Source organism: Amaranthus tricolor, chromosome 3, assembly GCF_026212465.1.
Source record: "Amaranthus tricolor cultivar Red isolate AtriRed21 chromosome 3, ASM2621246v1, whole genome shotgun sequence".
NCBI lineage: Eukaryota > Viridiplantae > Streptophyta > Magnoliopsida > Caryophyllales > Amaranthaceae > Amaranthus > Amaranthus tricolor.
In genome coordinates this window covers 2702506-2723005 of record NC_080049.1, presented here as the reverse complement: position 1 = coordinate 2723005, position 20500 = coordinate 2702506, and the positions used below count along the sequence as shown (strand labels likewise).

General features: G+C 31.4%; 3 protein-coding genes across 4 annotated transcripts; 2 read left to right on the top strand and 1 right to left on the bottom strand.

Annotated features, from left to right (window-relative positions):
• The first annotated feature begins 3032 nt into the window (after window positions 1-3032).
• Window positions 3033-11175, top strand: LOC130808110 (uncharacterized). 2 transcript variants are annotated; one of them, XM_057673566.1, is made up of 4 exons: window positions 3033-3802; window positions 9008-9457; window positions 10129-10438; window positions 10530-11166. In XM_057673566.1, exons 1-4 carry the CDS (start codon window positions 3410-3412, stop codon window positions 10664-10666), a joined length of 1290 nt encoding a protein of 429 aa, XP_057529549.1. In that variant the 5' UTR covers window positions 3033-3409; the 3' UTR covers window positions 10667-11166. The 2 variants fall into 2 exon arrangements, with proteins under 2 accessions (XP_057529549.1, XP_057529548.1); XM_057673565.1 differs by lacking the exon at window positions 3033-3802 and adding an exon at window positions 5389-7304 and having other exon boundaries at window positions 10530-11175.
• A 2236-nt stretch (window positions 11176-13411) lies between these two features.
• Window positions 13412-18756, top strand: LOC130808109 (uncharacterized). The gene is made up of 4 exons (XM_057673564.1): window positions 13412-14036; window positions 16703-17152; window positions 17594-17915; window positions 18156-18756. The coding sequence occupies exons 1-4, from the start codon at window positions 13614-13616 to the stop codon at window positions 18287-18289; spliced, it is 1329 nt and encodes a 442-aa protein (XP_057529547.1). The 5' UTR covers window positions 13412-13613; the 3' UTR covers window positions 18290-18756.
• Window positions 18757-19274: 518 nt separating this feature from the next.
• Window positions 19275-20321, bottom strand: LOC130808237 (uncharacterized). Its single transcript, XM_057673719.1, has one exon. It carries the CDS (start codon window positions 20319-20321, stop codon window positions 19920-19922), a length of 402 nt encoding a protein of 133 aa, XP_057529702.1. The 3' UTR covers window positions 19275-19919.
• Between the last annotated feature and the right edge of the window lie 179 nt (window positions 20322-20500).

Here is a 20500-nt window from a genome sequence, read left to right as displayed (position 1 = left end):
CCGAGGCTAGGCTTGGATGTACGGACGCTTATTTTGGGAAATAAGGTTTCACGAAGCTTATTTTTGGAATTAAGTTATTATATAATCTTATTTTATTCAAATTTTCTATATATAAGTATTATTTATGTTTATGAACAGTGATATAATAGGAGTACTACTGACATTATTTATTTTGTATCAGTTAAAACATGCATGTACAACTATTTTTAGGAGGAAGTAAGTAGATTCTGGATGTCTCCTTTCTAGCTCTTTTCTCCCTCAACCTGCCCTATTAACAAAAAAAGAATAACTTTCTTTATATTAATTTTAAATTAATGTAATTCAGTTTTATTTAACTCAGATAATTTTCCAAATTATTTCGTATTATTGTGTTTGTCAATTGTCATCATTACTTTCATTGATTACATTCAAAATAATGATAAAAGCATATAATAATAATAATAATAATAATAATAATAATAATAATATTTATTATTATTATCAATATAGTCTCACTAAATACTCTTTAAGCAGGAGAGAACAACTAGAACGTGCTATAGTATTTAAAAATTCTATTATTAATCAATTTGTGTTACATAAATTAATTTGTTTGGGCCGTTTCACCGTTAAATTGCCTTATACATAAATAATATAGCAAAAATAATATAAATTATGATAATTTTTTTTAAATGTTACATTGAGAGAAAATCTCTTCCATAAAGTTGTTTTGTAAATTATAGCCCTAAACCAGGCCTCATTCATAAATTTAGATCAAAGCATTAGCCCAACTTTGAGGCTTTATTACTCCGGAAGTGAGGCAGAACTGTCCAATCTGCTTGAATTAATTCAGGGGCTACTTTGGTTCGCTTGACTTGAACAGTTTAATGGATTGGTTATGACTTATGAGGTGATATATTTTTAAGTTTATTGCATAATTATATAGTTTAAAAATTAATCTATTGCTTATAAAGTCTTACGACATTTACATCAGAATTAACAACGTGTAGATACATAATAATTGAATTAAATAATAATATAAATTAATAAAACCATAATCGTTATAGATGATATTTAACACATTTACGTACCATTTTTTACATCCTTGTTTGATACAATTTTCAAGGAAGGGTATTTCGATCTGATAAAAAATAATTGAAATTAAATAATGACATAAATTAATAAAACCACAATCGTTATAGATGATATTTAACACATTTACATACCATTTTTTACAAGTGATCTAGTGATATTTCTCATAAATGTCACTATAGACTACAATATCAATTGTATATGTTTCTAAAGGCCAAATAAAATGTCAGTTAATCACTTTATAGTGTAATATAAAATAAAAACTAACAATTATTACACTGAAAATATAAATAGGTGACTTTTTTTTATTGCCACTAAATCCTATGTCGCGAAAACTTAATTTTGTTATAGTGAGTACAGATATTCAAAAAAGATTCGATGACCCGACATTTACACGACTTTGTAACCAAATGGCAAACTCGACTTCAAAATGAGTATAAAATCATGAAAAAATCAATGTTGACACAAAACTCGATTTTGAATCAACCCCAAAACACGTAATCTGAAATTAACTCGATCACCCGAGTAGGGATAGCAAATCAGTCCGAATCTTCTCCCTTGCTCCGACCAAATCCGAGGAACTTAATCTGATTCAAGTCCGAGAAAAATAATATCTGACTCCGAATACAATTTTATAGTACGGATCCAATTCAGAGATGGATCGGAGTTGGACCTCATAAAAGGCCGATGCTCCGACCCGGCTCCGAATCCGATCTGACTCGACCTGACTCTAATCCGACTCCAATCTGACTCGACTTGACCCGACACCTGACTTCGAATCGAACATAAGTATCATACTCGAAGTTTTGAACGCAATATTTTTTTTTGTTTCATAATTGAATATTGAAAGAGTTAAAAGCGTAAAGTTAATTCAAATTGAAAGTAACTCTCAAAATCAGATTGTAAAATCGAATCGTGGAATCGAATGATTTAAGAATTTTGCAATAAGAAGCTGTAATTGCTTATTTATATTCTTTAGCCACTTTGATCTTATGTATATTCTTTAGCCATTTTTATTATCAAAGAACACTTCAAATTCATTTAATATTTTTAAAATTTTGTTAATATTCAAAAGTACATATTACTTGTTATTTCTTTTCTTTTTCCTATGATTTTTATGAATCGACGAATATAAAAAGATATAAATTAATCATACAATCAATAATTAAGCAACACCATAGTGATCTTGTAATAGGTTTATCAAATCCAACATTATATTATAACAATTTTAAAGCCCCAATAATTTCATAACAACAAATGAAAAAACTTAATAGTTTTCACAATCAATAATTCAAAATTTGTCTATTATGAACACCAATTCAATCATTAAAAAGTCAGTAACACCCAATAAAACCAAGCCTCAACTGGTATTTTTTTAAAAAAAAAAACTTTAAAATATCAAAAATTTTCATTAAAAAGCTAAGTGTCTCAACTCTCACATATCTTATTTATATAGTCTCAATTTAATCATTAGAATTCAAACAAAAAAAAAAAATTAGGGTCCAAGGATATTTGGTGGGTTAAGGCCCAATTTAACATTTTTGTGGATATTTTTTGGATCATGTAGAATCGATAGAATCTTACATTTCTAGTTGCGATTCATACAATTTTACGATTCTATATGATTATAATTGCGATTCTAGATTCGAAGGACATATTTTCTTTGTTAAGTTGTATTTGGAATACTATTCTATCAGTTTTTATACTTTTAAATCATTATTAGTATAAATAAGAATAAGACTTGATAATAATCCAAACTTCATCGGAGCTCTCGAAAGTTTGAGAGTCAAGCCGAGTCCAATACATTACCATTTGTATACCCGAGTGAACACCTCACTACCCAGCCGACAAAGTAGGGAAAGAATACAACACTTCTTTTCAACATTACCACAAAACAAGTTAGTCTTGGTCCCATGCACAAACATACAACATGCCATTTCCTTTTCCTCCACTATTGGACTCAAAAAAACAAGATAAACTCCTATTCCTTATCAAATTAAAACACTAATCATCATTATTATTCATGCCTGATGATCAAACCTTAATATCCGATAACCAAATTCGATTTTGACCTCACTTCAAAAAGAGTTTAAAATTATATAAAAAAAAAAACCAATATTAACACAAAATCCAATTTTAAATGGATTCAAAATATCCGATTTGAAATCGATCCGATCACCCGAATGAACAGGTCCGTATGTAGCTCACAAAATAGTGAAAGACTACAACACTTCTTCTCAGCATCATCACAAAACAATTTAGTCTTGGTCCCACACACAAACATACAATTGGGCTCAAAAAAATCAAGATCAACACCAATTCCTAATCAAATCAAACATCCATGGGTGATGATGATGAAACCAAGAAATCATACCATAGAACTCTATCAAATGCCCATGATGAATTACACAGCTTTCGTTCTTACCTTCGTTGGATGTGTGTTGATCATCAATCACATTTCTTCACTATTTTACTTTCATGGTTTCTTTTTCTTGTATTTACCATTTTAATCCCTCTACTTTCCCACTTTTACCTTGCTTGTTCTTCTTGTAATCCCAAACTCCATCGTCCATACGACGTCTTTGTGCAGGTTTCACTTTCCAGTGTTGCAATACTTTCTTTTGTGTGTTTGTATGTGTTTGTAAGGAAGTATGGTTTGAGAAAGTTTCTGTTCTTTGATAAGCTTGTTCATGAGAGTACTTCGGTTAGACATCACTATACTGCTCAACTTAATGTAAGCTCTCCTAATCACCCCTTAATTAACTTTTAATTTATTAATTTTTTTGTTTATCTTTAATAGTATAACGCAATTTATTTTGAATTATAATGAATTATATTAAAATGATTTATTAAATTATATACCCTTCACCTTAGATATGTGAAGTTGATTATGTTATATGGTTAATTGAAACTAATCTTTTTATTATCACTAGCAGGGCCGACCTTAGCTTTTTAGGGGCCCGGGGCAAAAGATTATTTATGAGCCCCTAAATTATAGTATACATAGAAAAGTTCGAATCTTAACGCTGATTGAAAACTAAAATTTTTGGGGGGCCTGAGCGTAGAAATGCCTTGCCCTTGCTTAGAGTTGGCCCTGATCACTAGCTAATTATTCAATTTTGCCTTTTAATTAAGGTGATAATAAGAGTCTTAAGATATGTAAAATAATATAGATATTATATACATATATGCTCTATCGAATGTGAATAAAATGCAATTTCAACTTTCAGAATCTCACGAAAAACAAAAATAGACATAATTAAGGTGTTTGGTAAATGACTTTTAAGTTGACTATTTAATTGGTTTATAGTTTTGATATTTTAGTTGGTCAAAAAGCCAAAATGAAGAATGAAGCAAATTCACTTAAATCTTGTCTAAATAATTAAAAATTTAATAATTAAAAATCTTATAATTGCACTAGATTAATAGATTTAAAATAATGGTGAAATTGAACATGATAGATCCGATAACAACTCCATTGCTAACAGTCAACAGATCAGCATGAGATGCAGTAGGCGACAGAATAACAACAATATAAAATAAGCTGAAACGGACAATCGAGAAACTTAAATAAACATTGACTTACAAGCTGAAACAGCTACAATGAATCTAGAAACACAAAAGAAACAGCTTATGTAAAACTATAAATTAATATAACAGCTAGCAAAAAAATTTATAAAAATTAACATTGTATCATGATCAATATAATTATTGAATTTGTACATAACAAGATTCACACAAGTGACAAGAGAAGAATTGACTGTACACAAACTCAGTAAAGTTGCACTTTAAATGAATTGGTAAAAGGAGAAGTATCCCATCAAATTTATATATTAGTCAACTTATCTCTAATTATTCAATATAGAATCGTTATTTTCCAATAAATAAATAAGAACATATGTTTTATTTAAATGTAAATTTGGCCTATTATACATTTATACAGCACATAACGCTTAAAATACTATTTTACCGAACAATAATATATACTGCATATACATAGAAGATCATGTAAAAACCACTTAAAACGGTAAAAACCTAAAAATTAGCGATACATAATCAACCTTTAGGAGTACATATTTTGAAGATGTACGTACATATTTATTGTCCGTGTTATATATTTTATGTGAAAATTTTTATTATTTAAAGATACTCAAACATAAAAATACACATACCTAATATCTACTCCTAAAAAAGGCTTAACGTGCTTTGAAAAATTGATTTCTTTTATGATTTTTAGTAGATCATCCCATACATATATATATATATATATATATATATATATATATATATATATATATATATATATATATATATATAAAAGTAACTTTTATTGTAATTAAACCAATTAAAACTACTTTAATTGCTACGTGAAACACCTCGTATAGGATTGCATTTATAAACTTAATCCAACTCTTACTGAATTATCAATAATCCTTGCCGTATTATAACCCCAAAAGCCAAGTTCTTCATATTTCATTTTCTTCATTAGTGTATTAAGATTGATTTAAGGTATATATCTTATTATACTTGGAAAATGACTTTCATTTCAACTAATTTTCGTCATTCATTTTGAACATTATCTTTTAAGCAGTGAATCTATATATATTGCATATACCCAATGACCTTAAAATAAATAATTAATAGTAGAGATAAACTTAATAACAATAATAATAATTATGAGAAAATAATGTCATAATAAGTACATGGATAAATATTTTCTTTGTAACAAAACGATCTTGATCTTCTCGTAATTGATGTAATCCACGGTTTCATATATGTTCTTATAATCGAAATAATATTAATGTTTTTAATTTGTATATGAAAAATCTTTTTGTAAGTTGTTTTTTCTTGGAATCCTTAAATATTAAGGATTATACAATTTTATGTGGAGTACATTTTTTTATTGTAATGTGATTACTAAAATATTGATTTGTGCTAGAAATTAATAGATAGATAAACGCAGTGAAATTAGTGCGTTTTTATTTTTCCTCTTTATTAACATTTGATATAGTTTTTATACTGATAAAATATAAAAAAAAGTATAAATAAGATTTGAAAATGTTCAAAGGGCAATTAGGACAAATTCAATCAATCGACTTAAATAGAAAAACATAGAACAAACAGAAACAAGTACTTTAATCGAGAGCATTCAAAAATACATAATAATCATCGATTGACCTTAGAGGGTTTTCCTTTATGGGTTGACCTTAAAGGGTTTTTCCTTTCACCATTCTCAACGTCTAATGTCTATAGAAATATCAATTTTTAGTTTCCGTTCGATACAATATATGACAGAGCAAAGATTATGTAGTCTATTTTTTTCACAATTTTTGAAATGGAGTCCTTATAGTTTTCTCTTTTACAAAATAATTAAAGAAAATTATATCAACAATAAAAAATTTTAACAACGAAATATATAAAATAAAACAATTTACACTTAAATATTCGTTCATAAAACGGCAAGAACAACACAAGTTTTATCCTAACACTTATATAGTGTATAATTTATTTATCTCCAATGAAATGGTAGGTAATAAAAAAAAGTAACCCCATTTCAACGCAACATGTGGCATCATATTCGGATACATTTGACAAAACCATTGATTATTTCTAACAAAGATAATATAATGTGGACACAGAATATGCCAGACCAATTCATTATACAAATATTAATCACTTTCTATCTTTATCAATCTCCACAATTTTCAGGTGTAGATGTATAGACGTGTAATAGACTTTTGCTAAATCCCATTATATAAACTGTTTACCAAACACAAATTTCTGGGAAAACCCCAAAAAATTAAGAAAAACCCAGAAAAAGAAATCCAAAAATGGAGGAAAATGAAACCTTATTGCATAGAAATCAAAACAAAGTATACGATAGAGTTTTGTCTCATGCACAAGATGAATTACATAGTTTTCGGTATTATTTGAGTTGGATGTGTGTAGACCAATCAAATTATATTTATGCATTTCTATCTTGGTCTGTATTTATCATATTTACAATCATAGTCCCTATAATTTCCCATTTTTACCTTACTTGTCCTTCTTGTGATGCTTTGCATCTCCAACCATATGATGCAGTTGTGCAGCTTTCTCTTTCCAGCATTGCAGCTTTGTCTTTTGTTTGTTTATCTCAGTTTGTGAGGAAGTATGGTGTTAGAAGGTTCTTGTTCTTTGATAAACTTGTTAATGAGAGTGATTCTGTTAGGCATCATTACACTACCCAGCTCAATGTATGTTCTCAAAACCTATTATTTATTGTTTTTTTGGATTTTTTGATGATGAGTTGAGATGGGTTTTGCTTGGTTTGTTTGTTTACGGGGAAATTGGGTGAAAGGATTTTTTGTTTGTGGGTTTAGATTAGTTTGCATGTGTATTGGGGAATTTGAGTGAAAGAATGCTACTTTGTTTGTGGGTTTTGGTTAGTTTGTATGTTTGATGGGGAAATAGGGTAATAGAATGATATTTTGTTTGTGGGTTTTGATTGGTTTGTGTGTTTGATGGAAAATTTGGGTGAAAGAATGATATTTTGTTTGTGGGTTTTGATTGGTTTGTATGTTTGATGGGGAATGTGGGTGAAAGAATGATATTTTGTTTGTGGGTTTTGATTGGTTTTCATGTTTGATAGGGAATTTGTGTGAAATAATGATATTTGTTTGTGGTTTTTGATGATTATGATCTTTTGTTTGGTTTAAAGTAATTTCTTTTTTAGTTTATGATCTTTATAATTAGTTGATGGGTTCTAATTGGGTGAAAAATGTTGCTGCATTTGATCCATTGCTTTAAGTTTGTTGATTGATTCAATTGTGAGGTTTTGTTAGGAATGATCATATTTTGGGTTATCTTTTACTTCATTGTTGTTGTTAGGACTTTATATAGTAGGAAAAATCCTTTTAGGTTTTAGTATTTCTTACTATTATAGAACATGTAATCTAGAAAGTAAAAGAGGATCATTCATGTAATAAGGAGCTTGGTACATTGGATGAATAAGAGTTAGATTAGTCATTTAGTAGTCTAGTAGTCTTATTTGGAACTCCCTAAATTATTAGGTCCTCCAAGTCAATCAAAAATCTACATAGCAAGACAAAAGGGCCTAATTTGCTGCTTGCATACTAAAAATTGATTAGGTTACCACTATAAAAACAAGCATCTCCTACAAACTACCTAGATTGTGCCCTAGGTTATGGAATTCGGATTCTAGATTGTATGTGCCTTTGAAAGTTTTCGACACAAAAGCAGTCGAGTATTGCCTTAGGCTAGCTTCCATGCTTTACTTGAAAGAACAATGTCTTGTTGAAGACCATCAAATTTTTATACTTTGTTAAGATAAGTGATCTTCAATATTTCTATTGACTTCTTTTGAGCTATCACTTAGAAAATTGAATAAAACTTAGACCGAACTCATACATATATCCATTGTTACCTGGAACGACATTTGGTTTGGAACGGAGAACGTAAACAAGAAACGCAACTTTGATTGACTCAAGAACGTTTGGATACGAGAAACATTATGTATAAAAATTATTTGAAAACAAATTGTTTTTGAGTGGAATATTTTTAGTTTTCTAGATTTTATGTCGTTTTTTCCCCCTTTTTTGTTTAATTTGTAAATCAAGGCCAAAATACCTCTTAAAATAGGTCTTCTACATTGGGGCGTCACCCTAAGCGATATAGGCTGCGTTTCTTGGTGATTGGGGACAGACATTCCAGGATAGCAGAACATGGCTATGTTCCATGTTTCACGTTCCATTTAACTAGGCATATATCTGATACAGGTTTAACATGGATATGAAGCATTAATTTAGAATATAGATGCAAGTGATAAGGCAGCTAATCCCTTGGTATTGGTGTGTTTCTTCGAGTTGTGATGACATTGATACTTGATCTAAGAATAAAAGTGACAATGATTCAACGTTTGTCTTTTCGGTTCATGCAGAGATCACTGAACATATTGTGTGTCTTTGTCCTCCCATGTTTTGTAGCTGAATGCACCTATAAAGTCTGGTGGTATGCTTCTGGGGCCTCCCAAATTCCGTTCTTGGGCAACGCCATATTGAGTAACATTGTAGCGTGTTCGTTGGAGCTAATCTCGTGGATTTATCGGACCTTGATCTTTTTTCTGGTTTGCATCCTCTTCCGTCTGATATGTTACCTCCAAATCCTACGACTGAAGGACTTTGCATCGGTGTTTGAGGTAGATTCGGATGTGGCTTCCATTCTCGTTGAGCACCTTCGCATTAGAAGGCACTTAAGGATCATAAGCCATCGTTATCGTGCTTTTATTCTATGTGCCTTGATATTAATCACCTTAAGCCAACTTACTTTTCTTCTGTTGACTACCAAACCTAATGCTGATGTGAGCATTTTCAGGGCCGGAGAACTCGCTGTATGTCTCTCTTTTCATAATCTTCCTAAGAAAATTACACACATTTTTACATCTTTACGGATTTGTTGCTCTTTGGTTCGAATGATAATGGGCTATATTAAATTGGCTGATTAAATCAGATGCACTTTTTATTTGGGTCTTGTTAGAGTATATAACATATCCTGGGCCTTCAACCATTATCTTAAGCTTTTGGTTGAGTTGGTTCCTTGACATAGTATCGAAAGCCTACGTGACGGAAAGTCACGGGTTTGAATCTCATCCACCCCTCATTTCAAAGTGGAATGTTTAAGTCAAGTATGAAGAGGACTTATGTCCACACTTTTGGCCCAAGGGCTCTTGTGTGAGGGGGCGTGTTAGAGTATATAGCATATCCTAGAGCCTCAACCATCAGCGTAAAGCTTTTGGTTGAGTTGGTTTCTTGACATTATATAATGTTGATGAGGATATTTGCTACCAAGAGTCAATTGAAAACGACAGCTTTGTTATCATTAACGAGGTCAAGGTCGCGTTCATCAGATATCTCAAACTCTACTTAGGTAGGAGCCACTTAATGACGGACGTTGGGGTATTGTAATGTGTGGTTCCAAATTGAGCTGTAATTTTGGTAATAAGAGTTAAAAAGAAAGAAATCTACTACAAGAATCATTAGTTTTTTTTTTCATCCTTTGCAGCTCTGCTCGGTGACTCTACTGGCAGGACTCATGATAATACTGAGAAGTGCCACAAAGATCACACATAAGGCGCTGGCAATCACCGCTCTTTCTGCTAAATGGCATGTGTGTGCAACCATCGACTCCTTCATCACCTCCGAGACTGAATTACCTGGAGCTCAAAACATCGGTAATTCAGGGAGTTTTGATGCTAGGAGTGGAGATTCAGATGCTGACGATGCTGGGGACGAAGAAGATGATGTCGACAACACAAAGTTTCTCCCGGCTTATACCAACAGCTCAATCTCCTTCCAGAAACGACATGCTCTCGGTAAGCTCCCTAAAATAGCTCGTAGTGTACATGCTGTATAAACTGATTGATCATAAATTAGAACATATACTAAATCTTATTGCTCTTACAGTGACATACTTTGAGAAAAACAGAGCTGGGATTACATTGTACGGATTTATGTTGGATAGAACGTGGCTCCAACTCATTTTCGGTGTCGAGTTATCCTTAGTACTCTGGTTGCTCAAACAAACTATCACTATTGCATGATCTATGTATCAAACTCGAGTCATCAGAGCTTCGGATGCACTCTAACTCGCCCTTATTTTTTGTGAAGCTCGCTCTTTTCGTGTCTTTCATTCATATCGAGTGATTTTTGTGCATCAAGGCTGCTTTGTAAAAGAAAAAACCGAGTTTTAGTGTCAATCGGTTTGGCCTTCCGGCTAAGCGAAGAGAGCTTCACCATTTTGTTCGATAGCTGTTATATATCGTATAGTGAGCTATGCCATTTTGTTGATAATTGTAATACGTTAGACCTTACTAGTCCTATACAAGTGTGTGATTTATCTGAAGGCTGTAAAAATCATCTCAAGTGTAATAGTGTATGTTTGTGATATGATTATGTGTTGTAATCTAATGAGTTATGTTTGTGTATATTGCAGCATTGTTTCTGGTTTCTTTTGTCAACTTTTAGTTTTTATTTTCGATTTTGCTTTAATACTTGATAAGTTTTCTCCAAATTGGGTGCTGAATTAAAATTCTTGAGAGCACAAACTTGGTTAAATTATGGCAATTAGATGAATAATCTATAGAAAATTAGTATAGAAATTCGTACAATGCACAGTACGAAATATATAAAAGTATTATTTTAAAGATTAATACAAGTAATTTATCGAATACATGACTTTTTTAAAACAAAAATTATACTGATTTTATTAAGAATGTTTATCGAATACATTACTTTTTTATTTAATTAAATATATTAAATTTTAAATTTCTAACATTTTTATATTACTATATGATTAAAAAATATATTAATTTGTGTCATTTCACATGTGTTAATATGGGTAAAATTGAACCATCCTTGTCTGAAAGGTACATCAATTTTTTTTTTTAAGTGGGTTAAAGGCACATAATTGTATTGAAAAACTATTTCTTTTATATCACTTAATTTAAATTAATTTCTATTTTGAATTTTTTTTCTTATTTTTTTTTTCACTTTCTTTTAATCTAAATGTTAAGTATGAAATTTAGATCATTTTTTGCTGAAAAACACGTAATGTACTCACTCATAAATAATTATAAAAACACTATTTTTTTTCATCTCATCAATTTAAATTAATTTTATATTTTAAATTTTTTTAATCATTATACATTATTTTCTTAATTGAAAATAAACTCTATTACCTTATTTTAATCTCAACTATACATTGAAACAAATTTTAAATTTCATTCACAAAATATTTTTTAATAAATATATATTATATTTATTTCACTAATATGTCATAATTTATTTTATAAATTAATAAAAAAAAAAACGTATACAAAAGCATAGATTGATTAAAAACATATTTAAAAAAAAAAGTTGATTAGAAACAAAGTATTTCTTTTGCCAAGATGATAAGGATTAGCAATCATACAATTAGAAACTTGGTGTATATATTAACTCATATTTATAAAACTCTTCTGTCAATTAAATTAGATGTACAAGTATTGAGATTTTTCTAGCAATCTCCACCTCACATTGATAAGAATTTTCTTGCTTTTTAATGAAATGTCTGGTCAACTTATAAGATGTTTTATTATGGTAGGCTAATATCAAGCCTACTTAATTTAATTGGGCTAAACAATTTGGGTGATCAACAAACAATCTCCATGGAACATATTTTACGGTCTTCTTGTAATATGTTCTTAGTATGTATAAAGACCCACTAATTCCAAGCAATGATCAATTTTTGTGGTAGGGAGTGACTTTGTAAGCATATCTATCAAGTAGGAATTTCTTGATATGACTTCAACATTTTTAACAACTTATATTCCTTATCAAGACCTTATATCATCCTTCTCACAAGTGTATATGAGATTTTTCTTTATATATGCCCGCATCATCTCAATCTACTTTTACCTTTTATTCTAGCCAGTGCTCTTCATTTAAGCCATCCATCTTGAATTTGAAGCATTACATTTTCATCAATCTCTCCCTTACTCTAAAATACAAATAATATTTAAACTTGGTCGTTTGTACACAAAAGGTTCTCTAGCGATCACTTGATGTTCTCATACTTGCTCTTTCCCACTAAAATTGCATCATAAATATTGTGTTTCGATTGACGATGTTTACTAGTTTCCACTACTAGCACAATATCATTAGTGAATAGTATAGACTATGGACCGAGAAACACTTTCACCAATAAATTTGAACAATTCATTAAATATTAGATTGGTCGTGTAATTGGTTTCTATAAAAACTACTAATGAAGAAACAAGACTGACATGTGTCGGACTCTCAGCGAAAATTTTCCCGCTCATTTTTATATTGACGTGATAGGTGAATTTGTAGTGAAAATCATTTCCTAATATAGTACAATTTAACGTGCATTAGATTTGGTAAGTAGTATTATTTCCAAAGTACTTATCTTGATAAAAGAGAAAAACTTCTTAATATGACAAAATGAAACATGACTAAATTTGTAAACTAGTATTATTTTCCAATATTATTTCCAATATTACTTTCATAATAAAAGAGAATAATATATTGATATAGAAAAATTAATTTTCAAGATTATTTTCAAGATTCTTTAAGTGTGATATTAGCAGTGGATACCAATGTCGAAGGCTCTTCTCCCCTTCATCTTGTTTATGATCATATTTTGCTTTTAAGTAACAATTTTTCTAGATTTTATCGTAGTTTTGTTAAGAGACATGACAATTCGTTAGCCCATTCTATTATTAGATGGGATACGGGCCAATAAAAAGATTTATATGGTTCCTTTCCTCTAAGATTTCAAACCTTGACTGAACTTAATTTATGATAATATTTTTCCGAATTCAGTTAAAAAAAGAAAAGCTCTAATTTGCAATTGATTCTTTATTATATAAGCATCCAATACAAACCCATGATTGATCATACACACATTCCCCACACCACATCATCTCTTCCTTTCCCCTTCAAATCTCCTTTCTTCATCATTAAACTTAACCCCTCCAAAATACGAAAATGGGGGATGATAATACACCAAGAGAACCCATGATATCCAGATCAAGAAACCCACCAAAATCATTCAATCGTCTTCTTTCACATGCTCATGATGAATTACACACTTTTCGTTCTTACCTTCTTTGGATGTGTGTTGATCAATCTAATTTTTACACTACATTTCTCTCTTGGTTTGTTTTTCTCGTTTTTACAATTATTGTCCCTGCCTTTTCCCATTTTTACCTTGCTTGTCCCTCTTGTGATGCCAAACATAGCCGACCTTATGATTCACTTGTGCAAATTTCTCTATCCGGCATTGCAACATTGTCCTTTCTTTGTTTGACTCATTTTTTGAAGAAATATGGATTGAGAAGATTTTTGTTTTTTGATAAACTTGTTGATGAGAGTGATTCTGTTCGACGTAATTACACAAATCAGCTCAATGTACGTTTCTAAATTCATAATTGCTTTTTAATGTTTTTTTTTCGTTAATTGTGCTTTTATGGATTTGATTTTGATATTTGGCTGCTTAAGCTCATTTTCCATACTTGTTGCTTTGTTAATTAGGTGACTTTATGAACAATTCTATAGTATAAGGATCAAAGATTTGGTCTTAAACTCAATTGATGAGACATGGGTTTTGATTGATTCATAAAATTGCACTTTTAGTTGTAGTAATTGGACTGTTTGATCTTATATCATGTTCATGTGCCCTGTTTTTGAGGGGTTTTTAGAATGTTGATTTAATGGGTGATTTGTGATTAATTTACTAGTTTAAGGGTTTAATTATCACTCTTTTGCTTAATTAGTGTGTGTTCACATATGGGTTTCGATTAATTCATTAAATTGCACTTCTAATTTTTATAAATTAGACTGTTTGATCTTATATCATACACCCTGCTTTTGGGTTTTTGGAATATTGATTCAATTAGGTGGTTTGTGATTAATTTACTAGCTTAAGGGTCTAATTACCACTCTTTTGCTTAATTACAATTTGATGGGATATGGGTTTAATGAAAAAACTTAGTTGATCTGAAAGGTAGACGTAGCTATGCTCGGATTTAATTGGTGGTACATTAAAAATTGTGTTTTTTAGGCTCATTGGGTGGGGCTTATTTCTAATTATATCCTTAATCTTTTGTTAAAATATCTTTCTATGCTTCCTAGGGGTGTGATTTTTTTCTTTGTTGATTTGTTGTAATTTCCCTTTAATGGTAATGGATTTGAAGATTTTAATGTGCAATCTTCAAAATTTATAATTTAATGATTAGTGTAGTAAATAAATAGATCTACTTGTAATACTTAATACTCAAAGCTTGTGGTGATAAATGGTATGCTTGGTGGATCACCCATTGAAAATTTTACCTTAATACTGTTTGGATTTGGAAAGTTTCCAACCTGTGTATTATCATCTGAAATCAAAATAATTACTTGAAAATCATTAGTTCAAACTTCAAGGTTAAAGCTGTTAATTTGACAAGTGTTTTGGTTGCTTACTAATTCCAATGTCCCGCCCCGATTTCCTTTTCGGTCTGTCCTATCAAATTAGCGTTATTTATGTTTTTAATCAGGACTAACGTTCTTTCTTTAAATCCCATCTAGACAGTTAACTTGTATTTTCATCTTATCCACTCATTTTATTTAATTTTATCTTTTTTTTTGGTTTTCTCGCTAAATGTCTATGTTATGGGACAAATTTGGTGGGACAGAAGGAGTAATTTGATCATAGTGAAGAATTTGATTTCCATAGTTTTATTAGTGATGTTGATTGATAGCATTAATTGCTGGAGTCTTGTTGTGAAGCTTGTGGTCAGTGAAAGTTGGCAAACAGCTTGTTTGTTTCTCATAACATATATAAGTAAGATTTTTGTTTCTTGTTTCTTTCTTTTTTTCTTTCATTTTTAATTTATGGCTCAATAAAAATCTGAAGAATAAAGGGAGAATAAACTAGTGTGTGGCTGTTGGATCCAGAAATGTGGCATTGTAAGAATGGGTGCTTGATTATTAGATTTTGGATTTGTCATGGGTCTTTATCCAAAAAATATTATATAATTTAGCTTTAGATAGGTGTAGAATAATTTTATAAAGAAAGATATCTTCCTGGACATTACTTGTTAGTTTTTCTTTGGGTATTCTTACTTCATGGTTGATGGTATACATCATACTCATATTATAATATTTGATGAGTATAATAAAAATAAATTCAGCTTAATCTAGGTGTTGTATCCACAACAATTTGTCTCATTTAACGATTCAGATAAACTTAGAAGAGCTAGTTTGAAAAAAAAAAATGTAAACTGAGGATTATTGATTTGACTGCTGAGTATTTTTTATTATAGTCAAACCGTGGCATTCATCAATAGGTGGTAAAGGGCAAAGGGGTTATTTGGATCGTGCTCAATTTTGTTTGTTTAGATTTAAGTTGTGTAGATGTGGTGTCGATTTCGATTTGAATCGAATTATACTAAAATAAAGTATATGCTCATGCGATCTTTGTATTAGCTAGACTTAGTAGGGTTAGATTATTTTGGGTTATTTGGATTAAGCTCAATTTGGTCCAGGCTAAATTTAAGTCATATAATTGTAGTGGTGTACAAATCACATATCTTTTACTAGCTAGCAAGTTCATGCGATCTCGCATTAGCTAGTCTTTCTTTCTAAATGAAGGTAAAAAGTCTAGCAAAACACTGATATTATGTGACCAAAATTTTGGCAACTTGACTATATTTAGTCCTTTAAGACTAGTCATGGGCTTATCTAAATGTAACTCCAGTTTTTTCATGTGAAAGTGATGTACTTTTGGCATTGAAAATTAAGGAAATTGGTTGAGAAGAATGCTAAATATACCAAGTGATAGGCTATAGGAATTTTGTGATTTGCAATAAATGTTTTTTTACTCAGATAAGGTTAGAGACTCCACTACACCTACAAGCAACGGGAATTAATCCTTGCTGTCGGCAGTGAAAATTAAACCCCTATCATAAGAATCAAAAGGATAGCTTTTGTCCACTAAACCAACCTATGATTCTCGACTTGCAATAAATTTTGATAATGTAAACTACCTTAGAAAATCGTGATGTTGATCGACTTTTCTTTTAACGCTTATGCAGAGATCACTGAAGATTGTATCCGTCTTTGTTCTTCCATGTTTTGTAGCTGAATGTGCTTACAAAATCTGGTGGTATGCTTCTGGGGCCACTCAAATTCCTTTCTTGGGTAACATCATCTTGAGTGACATTGTAGCATGCTCATTAGAGCTAATCTCATGGCTGTATCGGACATTAGTCTTTTTCTTGGTGTGCATCCTCTTCAGATTGATCTGCTACCTCCAGATCCTACGGTTGAAGGATTTTGCCACAGTGTTCCAGGTAGATTCGGATGTTGGGTCTGTTCTGGTTGAGCATCTTCGAGTCAGAAGGCACTTGAGGATCATCAGTCATCGTTATCGTGCATTTATCTTGTGTGCCTTGATATTCATCACTTCTAGCCAGTTTACATCCCTATTGTACACTACCAAAAACCATGGTGATATGAGCATTTTCAGAGCCGGAGAACTTGCAGTATGTCTCTTTTGCCAATTTTTCTTTGTGCTACTTAACTTTTGGCGCGATTTGGCTATATCTGAGTCATATTTGATATTTGTGCTAAATGTGATTCTTTGAATCTATGAGAGTGTTTGGCAAAATAGCATATTAGGTAATTTTAGCTTATTTTGATATAAATAGAGAATTGGGTAGTCAAACCATCCAATACTAGTGTTTAGTAAATTAGCTGGTTGAAACAGCTTATTGTTATGAATAAGTTGTTTTTGAGCAAGTTGCTTATAGCAGCGGGTTCAAAATCAACTGGTCAAATCAACCAATGTAATCAGCTGCTAGCTACCAACTATCGGTTGTTCGCCAAAAAACCCCTATATGTTTTGTTAACTTGAATGATTATGATAATTTGAAATGTGGTTATCACTTACGAAGAAGTCTATTCTTTCTGATCCATTTGTGCAGCTATGCTCCATGACTTTGATGACTGGGCTTGCCATAATACTGAGAAGTGCTACAAAGATAACACACAAAGCTCAGGCAATCACATCTCTTTCTGCCAAATGGCATGTTTGTGCAACCATTGACTCCTTTGGTGCCACGTCTGAGAACGAAACACCAGTACTCCATAACTCCAATAACGCAGGAGGTGCTGGTTTCTTCGATGCTCGAAGTGGAGAATCTGATGATGATGAAGCCGGAGATGAGGAGGATGATGTTGACAACACCAAATTTCTCCCTGCTTACGCCTACAGCTCAATCTGTTTCCAGAAACGACAAGCTCTAGGTAAGCGAAATTGATTCGTACCCAAACAATAATACAATCAATATTCCTTAATACGAGAATCATGGGTCTAGGGGTTAAAGGCTTTCACTTTCATCCTCGAACAAGGGTTCAATTCTCATCACCTACTGAAAAGATTAATCCCAATCCCCTTACATGTAGGGGATTCTTCGGCCTTACCCAAAGCTTCATGTTTGTTAAAAGATTTAAGCTAATGCTATCTTTTTATTTGGTATTTGGCAGTGACATATTTTGAGAACAATAGAGCTGGGATTACAGTTTACGGATTCATGTTGGATAGGACTTGGCTCCAACTCATTTTTGGCATTGAGTTATCTTTAGTACTATGGCTGCTTGGAAAAACCATTGGTATTTAACGGAAAACAAGATCACCATTAACGCATAAGGATATTTATCCAATCTTTGATGCTTTTATGATCGTGTTATATTCCTCACTTTCGTTGAAGCTCCCTCACCATGACGAGGGGGCTGAGGAGACGACTGGTTTGGCAGACGTGGCTTGATCATCGTTCAAGGCGACAACATTGAAGTACAGTGAATTTCACCATTTTGTCGAGTAATTATTCTAAATTCTTTTACAGTACCCATTTGTAGAATCTACATCCCTGTATTGTTATCTTTCTTGTACTTAGCATTTTCATCACAGGAAACAACAGCCTTGTCATTTTTGTAATTTTGTTAAATTTATGATATGTGGTTATTTTGTGTAATTTGGTTCTGGTTTGTAATCTTATATTTGTCACATTATCAATATTACCAACGTTTTTGTAATTCGAAATCTCAATTGGGAGAAGAAAATACGATAATCTCACTGAAACAAATTGAAAATACGGCAATCTCAATGAAACAGATAAATAATTCTTTGTTTTTGCAGATGTGGATCAGTGGATGTGAGCTATGTTCCTTGTAGAATAATTAGATCTTGATTGGCCCAAAGAGTTAACACTTAAAAAGCTCTCATTTAAGTTTTTTTAAATGGTGTAAATTCTAATGGGGTGTTTGTTTGAAGTTAATTAATGGTAATGAAAATGAGTTTTAGTTTTAGTTTTTGTAAAGTGTATTATGTCATTCTATGGTAATGAAATTCTCACCTTCAAATATGTGTTTTCTTTGTAAATTTTTATTTTCAACTAATATCATATTTCCAACTAATAGATCGAAAAGAATTTTGTAGAGAAAAAGAATAATTAGACTAGGACAAGCATGATCACATACTTTGTAAAATAGTTATTCTAAGCTAAATACATTAAATTGTTATTACTATTTTCACCATTAGATATTAATAACCAAATGTACTAAAAGGACTAGAACTAGAAGGCATAATCCTGAACAACAACTTACCAAAGTAGGCCGCAAAATATTGATTGAATGAACTTAAGCAATACTTTTTTTTGTCTCTTTAAATTTGCACCATAAAACTCAAATATGTAAAAGTATTTATAATCATATAATGCAAGTTTAAAGGGACGAAGAGCGCATTCATGAACCTAATACCCTCCAACCCAAAAATTCTAATTCTAAAAGTAAAGCACAATTCTTATTATGAAACAATTTCACGAGTACACGCAAAAACACTGAATGAATGAAACTAAGTTACTTCCTCTGCCCCTTTAAGTTTGCATTATATGACTGAAATATATCAAAATTTTTATTATATTGTGCAAACTTAAAGGAAAGAAGAGTGCATTCAAAAAGTACACGTTTCATCTATAAATATTTTGCATCATCAAAAAATATATATATATAAAAAAAAGTCCATCTGCTAAATGTTGTTTAACACAAATATAAAGCATGTCTCACAGTGAGATCGTCTTATATAAGAATCTGTGTAATGGCTGGGATTATGTTGTTTAGGTTAGATTAATGATGTTTAGGTTAGATTAATGATATTAATTTGCTCAAAATATCCTAACTATCTCTCATCAATCAAAAATAATTCCTAACTATTACTTACTTTTAATAATCTCAACTAAAAAAAAAAGAAAATTAAATAAAAAAACAAAATTCCAAAACCATTTCCTCACCCATTCTTCCACCCCAACCCAACCACACCACCCCAGCCCAATCACCTCCCCCACCTCTTCTCCCTCTAGCCACACAACCACCATAGTCACCACCACTCGAAATCAGCCCAACCCCCAACCCCCAACCCTCACAGAAATCAGCCCAGCCCCCACCCTTTTCGCAGCCAAATGAACCTTCAATCCCACTGAAATCAGCAGAAATCTCAGCACGTGCAACACGAATTATAGCATTTGCTTGTTCTTCAAGTTGTTTAACTTCAGAAGAAGTATCTTTAACATCAGCAAGCTTTTCTTTAATGGCGAAATCATGTTGATCCATGAAATCTCCCAAAGGGGTAAAGTAAGTCTTGCCAAGAGCGAACATAATTCATAGAAATTCAGCCATTATGATTGGGAGTGTAAGATTGAAGTCAAAGAGTGAAGCCTTTTCAATTTCTTCAACAAGAGAAAGGTGAGGAAGAAGAAAGGAGAGAGAAAGTGGAGTAACTATAATGGCGACGTATTTCAGGAGAGAGAAATTGAGGTTTTCGAGAAGGAAATTTG